The sequence below is a fragment of the Calliphora vicina genome, chromosome 5, assembly GCF_958450345.1.
Source record: "Calliphora vicina chromosome 5, idCalVici1.1, whole genome shotgun sequence".
Classification (NCBI taxonomy): domain Eukaryota; kingdom Metazoa; phylum Arthropoda; class Insecta; order Diptera; family Calliphoridae; genus Calliphora; species Calliphora vicina.
In genome coordinates this window covers 108285125-108299349 of record NC_088784.1, presented here as the reverse complement: position 1 = coordinate 108299349, position 14225 = coordinate 108285125, and the positions used below count along the sequence as shown (strand labels likewise).

The following is a 14225-nucleotide window of genomic DNA, read 5'->3' as shown; positions in this document are numbered from 1 at the left end:
TAAATAATACCCTTTAGAATGTTATAATTAAAAAAATCATAAATATTCATATCTTTACTCATATTTCCCACCAAATATCGATTTATATATAAAAAAATCTAAAATTACTCATATATCGTTAATAAGACGTCCTAGAGGAAAAAGCACTGTGATCACTCATATTTCCCACCAAATATCGATTTTTATATGTAAAATCTAAAATCACTCATATATCGTTAACAAGAGGTCCTAGAGAAAAAAGGGCAATAATCTGTGATCACTCTTATTTCCCAACAAATATCGATTTTTATATGAAAAATCTAAAATCACTCATATATCGTTAATAAGAGGTTCTAGAGGAAAAAGGACAAAAATCTGTGATCACTCTTATTTCCCACCAAATATCGATTTTTATATGAAAAATCTAAAATCACTCATATATCGTTAACAAGAGGTCCTAGAGGAAAAAGAACAAAAATCTGTGATCACTCATATTTCCCACCAAATATCGATTTTTATATGAAAAATCTAAAATCACTCATATATCGTTAATAAGACGTCCAGAGGAAAAAGGACAAAAATCTGTGATCACTCTTATTTCCCACCAAATATCGATTTTTATATGAAAAATCTAGAATCACTCATATATCGTTAATAAGACGTCCTAGAGGAAAAAGGACAAAAATCTATGATCACTGTTATTCCCTACCAAATATCGATTTTTATATGAAAAATCTAAAATCATTCATATATCATTAATAAGAGGTCCTAGAGGAAAAAGGGCAATAATCTGTGATCACTCTTATTTCCCACCAAATATCGATTTTTATATTAAAAATCTAAAATCACTCATATATCGTTAACAAGAGGTCCTAGAGGAAAAAGGACAAAAATCTGTGATCACTCTTATTTCCCACCAAATATCGATTTTTATACGAAAAATCTAAAATCACTCGTGATCATTAATAAGAGGTCCTAGAGGAAAAAGGACAAAAATCTGTGATCACTCTTATTTCCCACCAAATATCGATTTTTATATGAAAAATCTAAAATCACTCATATATCATTAAAAAGAGGTCCTACAGGAAAAAGGACAAAAATCTGTGATCACTATTATTTCCCACCAAATATCAATTTTTATATGAAAAATCTAAAATCACTCATATGTCGTTAATAAGAGATCCTAGGAAAAAGGACAAAAATCTATGATCACTGTTATTCCCTACCAAATATCGATTTTTATATGAAAAATCTAAAATCATTCATATATCATTAATAAGAGGTCCTAGAGGAAAAAGGGCAATAATCTGTGATCACTCATATTTCCCACCAAATATTGATTCATATATAAAAAATCTAAAATCACTCATATATCGTTAATAAGAGGTCCTAGAGGAAAAAGCACAAAAATCTGTGATCACTCTTATTTCCCACCAAATATCGATTTTTATATTAAAAATCTAGCACAATAATCTGTGATCACTCATATTTCCCACCAAATATCGATTTTTATATGAAAAATCTAAAATCACACATATATCATTAATAAGAGGTCCTAGAGGAAAAAGGGCAATAATCTGTGATCACTCATATTTCCCACCAAATATCGATTTTTATATTAAAAATCTAAAATCACTAATATATCGTTAATAAGAGGTCCTATAGAAAAAAGGGCAATAATCTGTGATCACTCATATTTCCCACCAAATATCGATTTTTATATGAAAAATTTAAAATCTCGCATATATCGTTAATAAGAGGTCCTAGAGGAAAAAGCACAAAAATCTGTGATCACTCTTATTTCCCACCAAATATCGATTTTTATATGAAAAATTTAAAATCACTAATATATCGTTAATAAGAGGTCCTAGAGGAAAAAGGGCAATAATCTGTGATCACTCATATTTCCCACCAAATATCGATTTTTATATTAAAAATCTAAAATCACTCATATATCGTTAACAAGAGGTCCTAGAGGAAAAAGGACAAAAATCTGTGATCACTCATATTTCCCACCAAATATCGATTTTTATATAAAAAATCTAAAATCACTCGTAGATCAATAATAAGAGGTCCTAGAGGAAAAAGGGCAATAATCTGTGATCACTCTTATTTCCCATCAAATATCGACTTTTATATGAAAAATCTAAAATCACTCGTAGATCAATAATAAGAGGTCCTAGAGGAAAAAGGGCAATAATCTGTGATCACTCATATTTCCCACCAAATATCGATTTTTATATGAAAAATTTAAAATCTCTCATATATCGTTAATAAGAGGTCCTAGAGGAAAAAGCACAAAAATCTGTGATCACTCTTATTTCCCACCAAATATCGATTTTTATATGAAAAATTTAAAATCACTAATATATCGTTAATAAGAGGTCCTAGAGGAAAAAGGGCAATAATCTGTGATCACTCATATTTCCCACCAAATATCGATTTTTATATTAAAAATCTAAAATCACTCATATATCGTTAACAAGAGGTCCTAGAGGAAAAAGGACAAAAATCTGTGATCACTCATATTTCCCACCAAATATCGATTTTTATATAAAAAATCTAAAATCACTCGTAGATCAATAATAAGAGGTCCTAGAGGAAAAAGGGCAATAATCTGTGATCACTCTTATTTCCCATCAAATATCGACTTTTATATGAAAAATCTAAAATCACTCGTAGATCAATAATAAGAGGTCCTAGAGGAAAAAGGGCAATAATCTGTGATCACTCATATTTCCCACCAAATATCGATTTTTACATGAAAAATCTAAAATCACTCATATATCGTTAATAAGACGTCCTAGAGGAAAAAGGACAAAAATCTATGATCACTCTTATTTCCCACCAAATATCGATTTTTATATGAAAAATCTAAAATCACTCATATATCGTTAACAATCTGTGATCACTTATTCCCTACCAAATATCGATTTTTATATGAAAAATCTAAAATCACTCGTAGATCATTAATAGGAGGTCCTAGAGGAAAATAAACAATAATCTGTGATCACTCTTAGTCAGTTTGATTACAAGGTTTACATGGACAGATGCACGGACAGAAATCGTTAAATCGAATCAGTAAGTTATTCTTTGAAGAATGGCGTTACAAACATCAGCACAAATGTATAATACCCTTGCCGCTTTGATGGTGCAGGATATAAAAAACTCAATTAAATACATACAATTATGTTAAATAAAAAAATAAATTATGCATTTTATAATTTTTTTTGTTATTAAAACGAATAGTAAATACATGCTTTACATTTTATTAAAAACTTCAACATTTTAATTGTTAATTATGTGGTTTTCGTGAACATTCAAAAAAAATCAAATTCACTACCGTAAAATAAAACCCCAGCAGCAGTGACCAAACGTCAATATCAGTTTCACATTTTAGAATGCTAAAATTAAATACCAGTCCACAATACAATAAAATATCAAAAGAATAAAAAAAAACACAGTTTATATGGAACAATGGAGTTGGTTATTATTTATTTAAACTGTTTTGTTATTTAGTTTTAATAACAAATTTGTTTTAATTACACACAACTTTAACTACGAATAATTTTCCAATTTGTTGGTTTGTTATACTGATTTAGTTATTTATTAGGTTCAGCTTGGTAAAATTTTTATAAAAGAAAGTGCCAGAGGTGCGTGCAAAAACAGGCAGCTAGCTACAAATTATTGCAATTAATGTGACAAATACATACATGGTAAGTACATTAATATGTATAGCAACTGAATATTATTTATAATTGTTGCTTATATTTAAACAAGTTAGCAAAAGAACTTGACAATAATCTAAATTATAATAAAACATGCCAAAATATAAATTAAAATATCTAATTATTATGAAAATATATGCAAATTAAAATCCTTCAACCGCATTTGAAATAAATGATTAAAATTTCAGCTCAAACATATTTATGTCACATTTAATTCTCGTTAAATTGGACACATTATTGACATATTATCATAGAAGATTGAATACCCAGCAAATATTGGACTCCCCTTTAACGACCATTGTCGTAGCTGTAAGGATAGGGAAAAAGAGGAAACGAGTGTGAAAAGGAACAAATTCCTGGGCAACTACATATTAAACAACCTTGGTGTGGTACCTTGGTCCAAACTTAATCTTTTCAACGCGGTTTTTGTTTTTAATGAATCATATCTTTCATTTATTGTCACTTAGTTATTTTCTAGCGTCATATGCGGGAAGTTTTGCTTTACTTCTTTAATTTGAAAAAAAGTGGAGCTGAAGCACACCGTTTGCTCACCAAAGCTTACGGTGAATACGTTACATCAGATTCAACGTGCGAGAGATGGTTTGTGCGGTTTAGAAGTGGAAGAGAATGATCGCCCCGGCCAGTCAAAAATGTTTGAAGACCAAGAATTGGAGGCATTACTTCATGAAGATTGTTGTAAAACACAACAATAGCTTGCAAAATCTTTGGGAGCTACTCAAGCAGCAATTTCAAAACATTTACGAGCAGCAGGATTCATTAAAAAGTATGGAAATTGGGTACCATACGTATTGAAGCTAAAAGACCTTGAAAGACGATTTTGCATGTCCGAAATTATGCTTGAACATTATAAAAGAAAATCATTTTTGCACCGAAACATTACTTGAAAAATGGATCCGTTACGATAACCCGAAGCGTAAGAGATTGGGTTATCGATCTGGTGTTAAGGTAAGGCTCTGGATTTGGTGGCAGCAAAAGGGTTCTATCTATGAGCGGCTGAAATCGGAGCTTCTACCAAAAGCTACTGATTCGTTTGAAGCGAGCATTGGCCGAAAAACGACCAGAATGCATGACATCCAACATGACAACGATACGCCACATGTTGCAATACCAGTTGAAAACTGTTTAGAAATAAGTGGTTGGGAAGTTTTGCCTATAGTCCAGACCGTGCTTCGTTAGACTATTATTTGTTTCGATCGATGTAGAACGCTTTCTCAGGGATACGCTTCACTTCAGAACAGAGTATCCGGTATTGGCTTGATTCGTTCTTGGCCTCAAAAGATTCCCCATATTGTGAAATTTTTCGATGGAATTTTGTAAACAAAAACAGCTGTTACAAACAAAATCAACTATTGTGAATGAAAAGTTCATGGGAGTATCACGGTAGCAATTTTCCCTTCGAGGGAAATGGATATTTCATGGGAACAAAATTTCACTTGTTTTTCACGATAGGGGTGAATAATATGTTGCCAGAAAGAGGGGAAATGTCCATAGCTAACAATGGTCAATATTTTGAATAAATTTATAATACAAATGTTGCAAAATTAAAGCTAAAAAATTGAAAAAATCCCGCATTTTTAAGTCATACACACAATATTTCCCCTAAAATTTTACTGCAGAAATCAAATATTTAAACATTTGAAATTTTTCATAAAAATATGGCTCGATAAGATGAAATTTTACAAAAATATTTCCAGCTAAAACTTGGTAATGAATTGCAATTACTGAACAACCTACTTTTCAATGACAACTTCATACCGTCTGCATTACTTAGAAGTAGATTGGTAAGCAGTTAAGTCATTATAAACATTTTTGTTAATTCAAATTGAAAATAAATTTTCTTTATTAAATTAATTTTCCTACAAAATAAATGAAGAATCAGAAAGACAGTTTGTAATAGATTACTTATTATTAGCATTTTAACTCATTACTTTGCAATATAAGTTATAGCTGGGTTTATATTATTTTTAAAGACAAATTGAAAATAATCCTTTAAGGCTCAAATTTAATAAAATTTTGGAGGTCATTGATTTGTTTTGTTTATTAAAGTCTGCAGTACTTAGGGCCTGATTCAGAAACTTTATTTTTAAAATTTGCATGAAAATCACTCAGTTTTTAAATAATTTTTGAATGTTTTTCATTCTAAAAAATTTAAAAAAATATTATAAAATTATTACTAACTTCATTTACATTTTAACTAATATGTTTAAAACAGTTGAAGGATTTTTAAATATAATTAAAACTAAAAATAAACTAGAAAACAGAAATTAGAAAAAAAAATATTCAAAAAATTATAATTTCAATTATAACTACAATAGTTTTAGTTTTTTAGGTGGTGTAGCAAAACAATAGCATTTGTTTGTTATTTAATAAATTATTTGTTCAATAATTATAATTGTTGTTAAAATTGTTGTAATAGATTTGAGAGATTAATTACTTTAATTAATTAGTTTTAGATATTTTCAAATTACAGAGAAGTAGAACATAGTTAGAAAATACAATTCTTATTTATTTATTAAAAATACTGTGAAGAAAATTAAAATTTATTAAAATAATAATATAAAGAATGGATAGAAGCATACACAGGTGTTGCAGTTAAATTTACTAAGGACAAATTAGTTTAAGATTAAAATTGAAATTGTTTAAATATTTTATTTAAAAAGGGGGGAATGATTAAGGGTTTTGTTTAAACGGTTATTTATTTATGTATTTATTTTTTAATTATTAAAATATTATAAAGGAAAAAAAGGTGGAAAAATCAAAGTTAAGTACGACTATTTTAGCGGTAGTACCTTCGCTGTTGAGGTCAATAACTTCAGTTCCATCATTTACAAAATACAGGCTTTTGAGGCTTTAGCAATCAACACAAACAACTATTTTAGTTTATTTAAATTATGCAAGTATTTCTTTCTCTTTTCTTTTATATTTTATCGTCTATATTTTATTTTCTTTTGATTACTGGATCAAAAGTGTTTGTTTGCTTGTTTGTCTTTTATTTATTTATTTCTTTATATTTTTTGTCTCTTTTATTCTGTAAAACAAATTAAATTATTTTATAAAATATTTTTGTGAAAATAATAAACAAGTATTTGAAAAACAAAAAATTTAACAAAAAAAGAAAAACTTTCTTAAAATTAAATGGGGAAAAGAAATCAAGAAAGTGAAACGTAAAATAAAGAAAACATGTTAGAAAATGGCCTAAAATTTGACAGCTGCAGGGTGTTGATGTTTTGCAAAACAGAAAACATACAAATTAGAGAGAGCGGGGGAAGTAGAAGGCAGATAATTTGCTGTTGACAATTTGAATAAAATCAATAACAATTTAATTGCTAAGAGTGTGAGAGAGCTTAGGACTAGGAAGGTACATTTATGAAGAGTGACTGACAGGATTATATTGTAGATGGCAACAAATATGTAAGTAGCAGCAAATAATTACTAAAACACTATTTATTATTATTATTCTTTTAGAATATGTGTATTTTTTTCCTTATTTTAGAAGCAAAACAAAAACAACTTAAGGAAAATATAAAAATAAAATGAAAACAAATCAAGGGATTAGTGGTGTTGTATAGTCTAACGAGATACGATTATACATACATACGTAATACGTATTAATGTACGTCCACACAAAAGTAATTAATACCTTTGAGTTGTTTTAGCCAATTAATGTTAGATTTTCCTTGTTGGTCTTGTTAGTAGGACACATTTCATCTATATTTATATTTATACATATTAATTTTCAATAATATTTATTACTAACTAATTAGCTAACAACTATTAAAACTATTTACTTATTTGGGTAACTAAAGTAATAATTATTTTTGTAAATTAGTTTCTTAAGATTTCATATGATGAGGTAATATACATACATACATACATATAATACCTAATTATAACCTCTAATAATGAGTGGTAATTTCCACATTTTTCATTTGCGACCTCATAAAGTATATATGTTTATAACAGTTCATTTCATAGCAATGTATCAAAAATAACTTACAAACAAGATTGATACATCATGTATCGAATATAATCCTGGTTTGATTTCTTTTTAAATCGGCCCAGAAATGGCTAAGATTTAAGAAAAAACCAGGACTCGATTAGAGCCTTTAAGAAATTACACATGTTAAAATCTAGAGTTAACTAGTAAGACGTGGATTACCCCAAGGCAATGGTGATCACTCCTTAACAATGGATGATTGTTGTACCAGGGTCAATAATGCCATGACTTTTTTTTATTCTTTCCAAAAAATAAGATATGTTGAGATCATCGAAATAGGTATTTTTTGTGAGATGATTTCATCGCTGTAGTCAAATCTCTTTCCGCAGAGCCATTTCTTCAGTTTTTAAACAAAAATAGTCACTCGGGGCTAAATCCGGAGAATAGGGAACATTTGGTAGCCTAATTCACGGAGTTTTGCCATGGAAACGCGGCAGCCATCTTGCTTTCACCCATGTGACCATTCAAAATTGAAACCATTGAGCCATTTGAGATGTCTATGGCTTCCACAATCTCTAACACTTTCAATCTACGATCAGCCAACCATATCGTGCATTTTTTCAATTGTTTCGGGTGTAGAGACCTCAACTAGGCGTTTAGAACATTCGTCATCTTCCGTGCTTGTACGACCACAACGAGATTCAGTTAACCACTTTTTTACCATTGAAATTGATGGTGCGAAAAACCAAGACTACCTATTACTAGTTTTTTTCCTCAAAATATAATGCTTAAGGAGCTGAAGAAATTCACTATTTTCCAATTTCTAAATGTCACTCCTGTCAAATTTTGACAGGAGTCAACTGACAGGAGCAGTGTTGCCATTTCAGATAAGAGGAGGGAAATTCGTTTGATGGTTCCAGGTACATATGTTCAGCAACTCGGTCACAGAGAATGGGCTAGGAGTTCTCTCCAGTAAAACCTACATAATTTTATTCATTATCTTTATAAACTATGCTGTTGCTATACGCGAAAAAATCGATGCATACATTCGAATCATTCTATTGGCAACAAATTCCGATCTCACATGTTTCATCTGTATAAATGTCGCAAGTGTATCGATGGCTTAATATAGAAAGATCGTATCTCGTTTTTTTTCAAAATCGGGTTTTTTAGATATTCTGGTAGACAGAACTCAAATAGACCTCCCTTAAAAAATCAGTTTCCTATGTTGGCGAATAACAGATTTACAATAATTATAAAAAAACCCTAACTCATTTAAAAAATTGTTTAAAAAACCCCTAACTCATTTAAAGTGGAATGCATATTTTTTGGTTTTTCATTTTAGCAAACGAATTTATTTCCAAACACTAGTGTAACCGTGATCCCAATGCAAGCAAATCTCTGAATTCCGTACAGTTCATTTACAAAAACTAGAGATCCTTAAGTCAATATTGGACGTATTATTACGATCTACATACCGATGGCTTAATATAGAAAGGTCGTATCTCAACTTTTAGTTACTTTACAGGAGAAGGAAAAAACTCAATAATCAGAAAAGGGAAATTGAAAAAAAACAACTAAAAATTTGTTTTATATCAAAAAATATTTTCAGAAAAGTAGTTTGCTTTAAACTAAGATTTGCTTGCATTGGGATCACGGTTACACTAGTGTTTGGAAATAAATTCGTTTGCTAAAATGAATCAGTTTTCTCATTCATAGGGCGTGAACATCAAGCTGGTGAATTATGGATCTCTACCTTGGTGGACTTTAACAGAGATCTATATTCATATGTTGGATTATATGCTGGATGTTTAGAACGTAGGAAACGCAAATATCTTGAGACTTAGGACTCTCCTCTTAGGTACTTCTATAGGATGTTTAAAGTTCTTATTGCTTCCAGAGGGGATGTTAGATTCCCCCTGAAAAACAAATGTACACTGATGGTTCTATGATGAACTATGGAGTATCTTATGCGATTAATTAGGTTTAAAGTTCTCAATACATCTACCAGATATTGGCGATCAGGGAGGAATGCAAAATTGTTCTCGAAAGGAACATTCTTGGAAGTATATACTGACATCATTGTCTAAAGTCTGGCCGCACATATGTGACTTAAATCGTATACCATGTCTTCTGACATATGTAAGAGCTGTTCAGGATAGAAGGTCTATATGGGTGCCTGTTTGTGTTCTTGCGCATAGATACTATTACGACCCCAGTGTCACCATTGACCTGTTTTGAATCATTGGTAAACCATACCTGATCTGTATTTTCATGCCACCATGTTTGATCTAAATACTGGTCGCTATCAGGTGTAAATACCTAAAAATTCCCATGTAACACCAAAGTCGGTGTTATGTAGTCCGATACTACAATACTAGGATATCTAATGGGTCGATTATGGATGGAAACCGAACTTCAGTTGCGCTGTCAGTTGCCAAAATGGTATTACAGGTGGAAACTGGCAGCTATAATTTCTGTTGACAAACTGGCAACCAGAAATTTGTAGTTGCCTTCTGGCAACGCAACTGAAGTTCGGTTGCCATCCATAATCGACTCAGTATATGTTGCATTAGCGCTTGGAACTATCTGAAGTATACTGTCAATAGATGGCGCAAAATAGAAACATGTTAGTTACCAGAGGAAATGTGGCTTGTATAAGATGTGAATCGCTCTTTACAACTCCCGAATAGGAACCGGTAAGGTATAGGAATCAAGACCTAATTTGGATATTTGAATGGGGGCGGGTTCTAGTTTTTGAGGATTGTGGTCTTGTTAAAACGGGGATATATCGATTCTATTGGATTACAATTATTATTTCAACATAAGAGTGCTAATTCTTATGTCTGATACTATTTCCACATAAGAACTTTCTAAATTATAAATATTAACTAGTTTAAGAAAATATAAATCCTCTTTAAATTGTAAAAATATACTAAAATACTATTTTTGTTCGCTAACTTTATTACACATTAATAATAATGACAGGTGCTGGTTAAAAATAAATAATTATTAAATATTAATAATAACACAACTAAGTACAAACAACACACAACACACAACTAACTGATGGCTAAAAATAGTTTGGTTTCTAAATAGAAATAAAATGTGTTAAATAAAATATGTAAACCTATTTGTGAAAAGGTCCCACATGGGCAATTTACGAAAAAAAGGCCAGCTCAATTATGTTTTTTTCTTTTTCTTGTTGAAATTGGCTAAAACAACTCATTTTCTGTTAGTGTTTCTGTTTCTGCTCCTGTTTCCTTTTCATTTTTCTTTCAACATTATGAATGACATAATGACATTTTTGAAGCCAGTTTTTGTTTTTTGTTAACATCTTTTACAACATGTGTTACAATATTTTTTAGGTTATTTTATTTAGTTTATTTCACTTTTTTTATTTTGTAAAATACCACCTAAAATATACTAATTTATCTATAACAAGTAAGTTTTAACAAAACAATATAAATAAAATGAAATAAACAATTAATGAATTTATAAATTAAATAAATAACTATTAGGGTTTTGAGTTAAACAACAACAATATAACATTTATTTCTTATGTATTTATTATTAATTATTTTCTTTTTTTTGGTTTTATAACAATGAAACAACCTTACAACAACATAAATCCATCAATAACTTAAATAAAAATAGAACCAGAAAAGTTTAAAAAGTAGCAACATAAAAAATAGAGGGGGATTTTATTTGCAATTAAATAATAAACCAAATAAAGATTAAATGTAGTGAATTCAGGACACCACCAATTTTTTGTTGAACTATTGAATATGTATTAATTTCATTTTTAGAATATGATATTTTGAAAATGAGCCGGCAGCCCAAAATCCAAACTGTCATTTTTCCGGGAGTCCCAAATTCGACAATTTTATTTGTTGACGTAACCATTCATGAATAAATGGGCCTCACTGTAAAATTGGGCAAAGTGCGTGGATCGCTGCCTGAACTGAACACCCATTTTGATAAAACAATTTTATAAATTGCACGTATTGCAGAACGCTATATCCGTCCATGATTTGGCAATAAAACAAAAACTGAATAAATGACAGCCAATTCGACAGATATTGCTTCAAAAATAAGGCCGCTATCAACTGTCAAAGAACGGAAGTCCCTATTGCAAGACTTTTTACATGAAATGTATTTGTAACCCCCTGTCTATACTTGACAAATATTTATCATAACAATTAATGACATTTCTTGTCAAGACAAAGATGTCTGAGCAAAAGCACTAACAAGTTTGTTATAACAGCAATAACACTAACAAATGGAAACTATACTTGTTAATTTTTTATCTTGACAAACATGTTGACTTTTATCATGATAAAAATTTATCAGGTATAGACAGGACCATAACTATTGGGTGTCATTTTGAAGGGTACATATCTGTCATTTATTCTCACTTTGTTATTGTACATTATAGTGTAAACAAAAAAGTTTGTTTTTGCATGTACGAAATGATACTTGAAAGCTATAAAATGGATTCATTACGATAACCCGTAAGCGTAAGAGATCGTATGTGAAGCTCGACCAACCAGCCGAATCGACACCAAAGCCAAATATCCATGGCGCTTAGGCAATTCTCTGTATTTGGTGGAAGCAAAAGGGTGCTATCTATAATGAGCTGTTGAAATCTGGCCAGACCATCACAGGGAATCTGTGCCGAGCACCAACTGATTCGTTGGAAGCGAGCATTGGCCAAAATGCGACCAGACATGAAACCGTAATATTGCATCATGACAATACTCGGCCACATGTTGAAATACATGTTAAAAACTATTTAGAATGAAGTGGATGGGGAGATTTGGCGCAACCGCCTTACAATCTAGACCTTGCACCGGCCTACTAGTATTTGTTTCGATCGATTCAGAACGCTTCACTTATCCAATATTAGCTTGGTTCGTTCTTGTCCTCAAAAGATGAGCAGTTCTTCTGGCGCCGAATCCATATGTTGTTAGAAAGATTGGAAAATTTCATTTGGGAGAGAGTAAATATTTTTAATATATTTTACTCTCAATTGCGCCTCTAGTTCTTCCCTATGATCTAAACCATAGAAGGGAAGGTGAAAGGATGCAAATGAATAAATTTAAACAAAATTACTTTCTTTTCACAGATACGGACGACACAGTAACAAATTACATGTCAATACATTCGCATGAATTAATTTGTTGACAACAGACATAGGTTTTTGGCTCTCAGTTACCTATCTAGTGGTATTCTATGATCTAAACATTATCGGACCTTGCTAAAATTTTCAGCATTTGGTTCTTACATGCCGGAGAACAATTTTAGATTTTTGAGGCATCGAAAATCGATTCCAATATAATTACCATCCTATTATACCCGTTCTAAAGGTCCCGTTGACTTTAGCACTCTTCTGGTCTGGTGTAAAGCCGTAAACCTCATATATTTTACTCTCATTTTGTTGAGAATAGAATATACATATATAATTCAGTTTTTGACAGTTGTTAATCTTTCCTGGTTATTTCCTAATTTTAAACAAATATATCAAAAAATTGGTGGTGTTGTTTACAAATAAAAATAAAAATTAAATATGTATAAAATATATGTTTTTTTTAATGTATGTTTATAATACAAAATAAATCAACATTTAAATGGCACAATATGTATAATAATGATATATAAAATGTTTTAGAAATGTTTAACATACCATTGGTCGGTGTATGTTCCAAATGCTCCAGGTCCACTTACTCTTCGTTGGGTGGTTGGTTTAACGTGCATTTTACTATGACGTTAATTAATAAAAACATTTACGCTCCTTCCGCTATGACAGCACAATGTTTATCATGTATTTATTATTAATGTTATTGGAATTAGTATTATTGTTCTTGTTTTTATTATTGTTAAAAATAAACATAATTTTACTTTTGTTTTATTTAATAATTTTATTTAAAACACCATAAAAATGCAAAAATGTTTGAGTTCAAAAACAGAACAAACGTAGAAGAAGAAAAAGAAACGCAACTTTTTGTTTAAAAATCAATTAACATTAATTTTTTCTCATTTTAAATTTATATTTTATTATTTTTATTATTATTTATGAACATTTTAACGAGTAATTAAATTTAACAGCATTTTTGTTGTGAGTGAGTGAGTTTGTTTGCGAAACTTTTGGAAATCATTAAGTAATTAAATTATGTATTTGTTTTTATATTTATATTTATTTTGTTTAAGTTTTTCTTGTTTTGGAAATATTTTATTGATATTGTTTTAAATTATATTGCTTTCGATTATTTATGTTCTTTAGTTTCCTTTGTTTTCAAATGAAATTAGTGTTTTTAAATTTCATTATTATTCTTAGGTGGGCACAAGATGGGATTTTAACTAAATTATGTATTATTATTGTTATTGTTATTATTGTATTTAGATGTTTTTATGTTAGAGATTATGTTATAATTTGTATTTTTTGGGTTAAACTTAATGTACTACAGCTGCTGAATTTTGTCTATTAGGCTGTAGCCATTTGTATGGAGCCAAAAAAAAACTTGAAAATGTTGCCAACGAAACTTAAAGTTTATTTGATT

The 14225-nt window shown here is 30.0% G+C and overlaps 1 protein-coding gene across 4 annotated transcripts in view; it reads right to left on the bottom strand.

Annotated features, from left to right (window-relative positions):
- The window catches only part of Ih (hyperpolarization activated cyclic nucleotide gated potassium channel Ih), an 81567-nt gene extending 68078 nt beyond the window's left edge, over nucleotides 1-13489 (bottom strand). For all 4 annotated transcript variants that reach the window (XM_065514431.1, XM_065514429.1, XM_065514430.1 and 1 more), the window contains exon 1: nucleotides 13352-13489. In XM_065514431.1, the coding sequence (XP_065370503.1) occupies nucleotides 13352-13422 (71 nt within the window). In that variant the 5' untranslated portion in view covers nucleotides 13423-13489. The remainder of the gene's footprint in view (nucleotides 1-13351) is intronic.
- Between the last annotated feature and the right edge of the window lie 736 nt (nucleotides 13490-14225).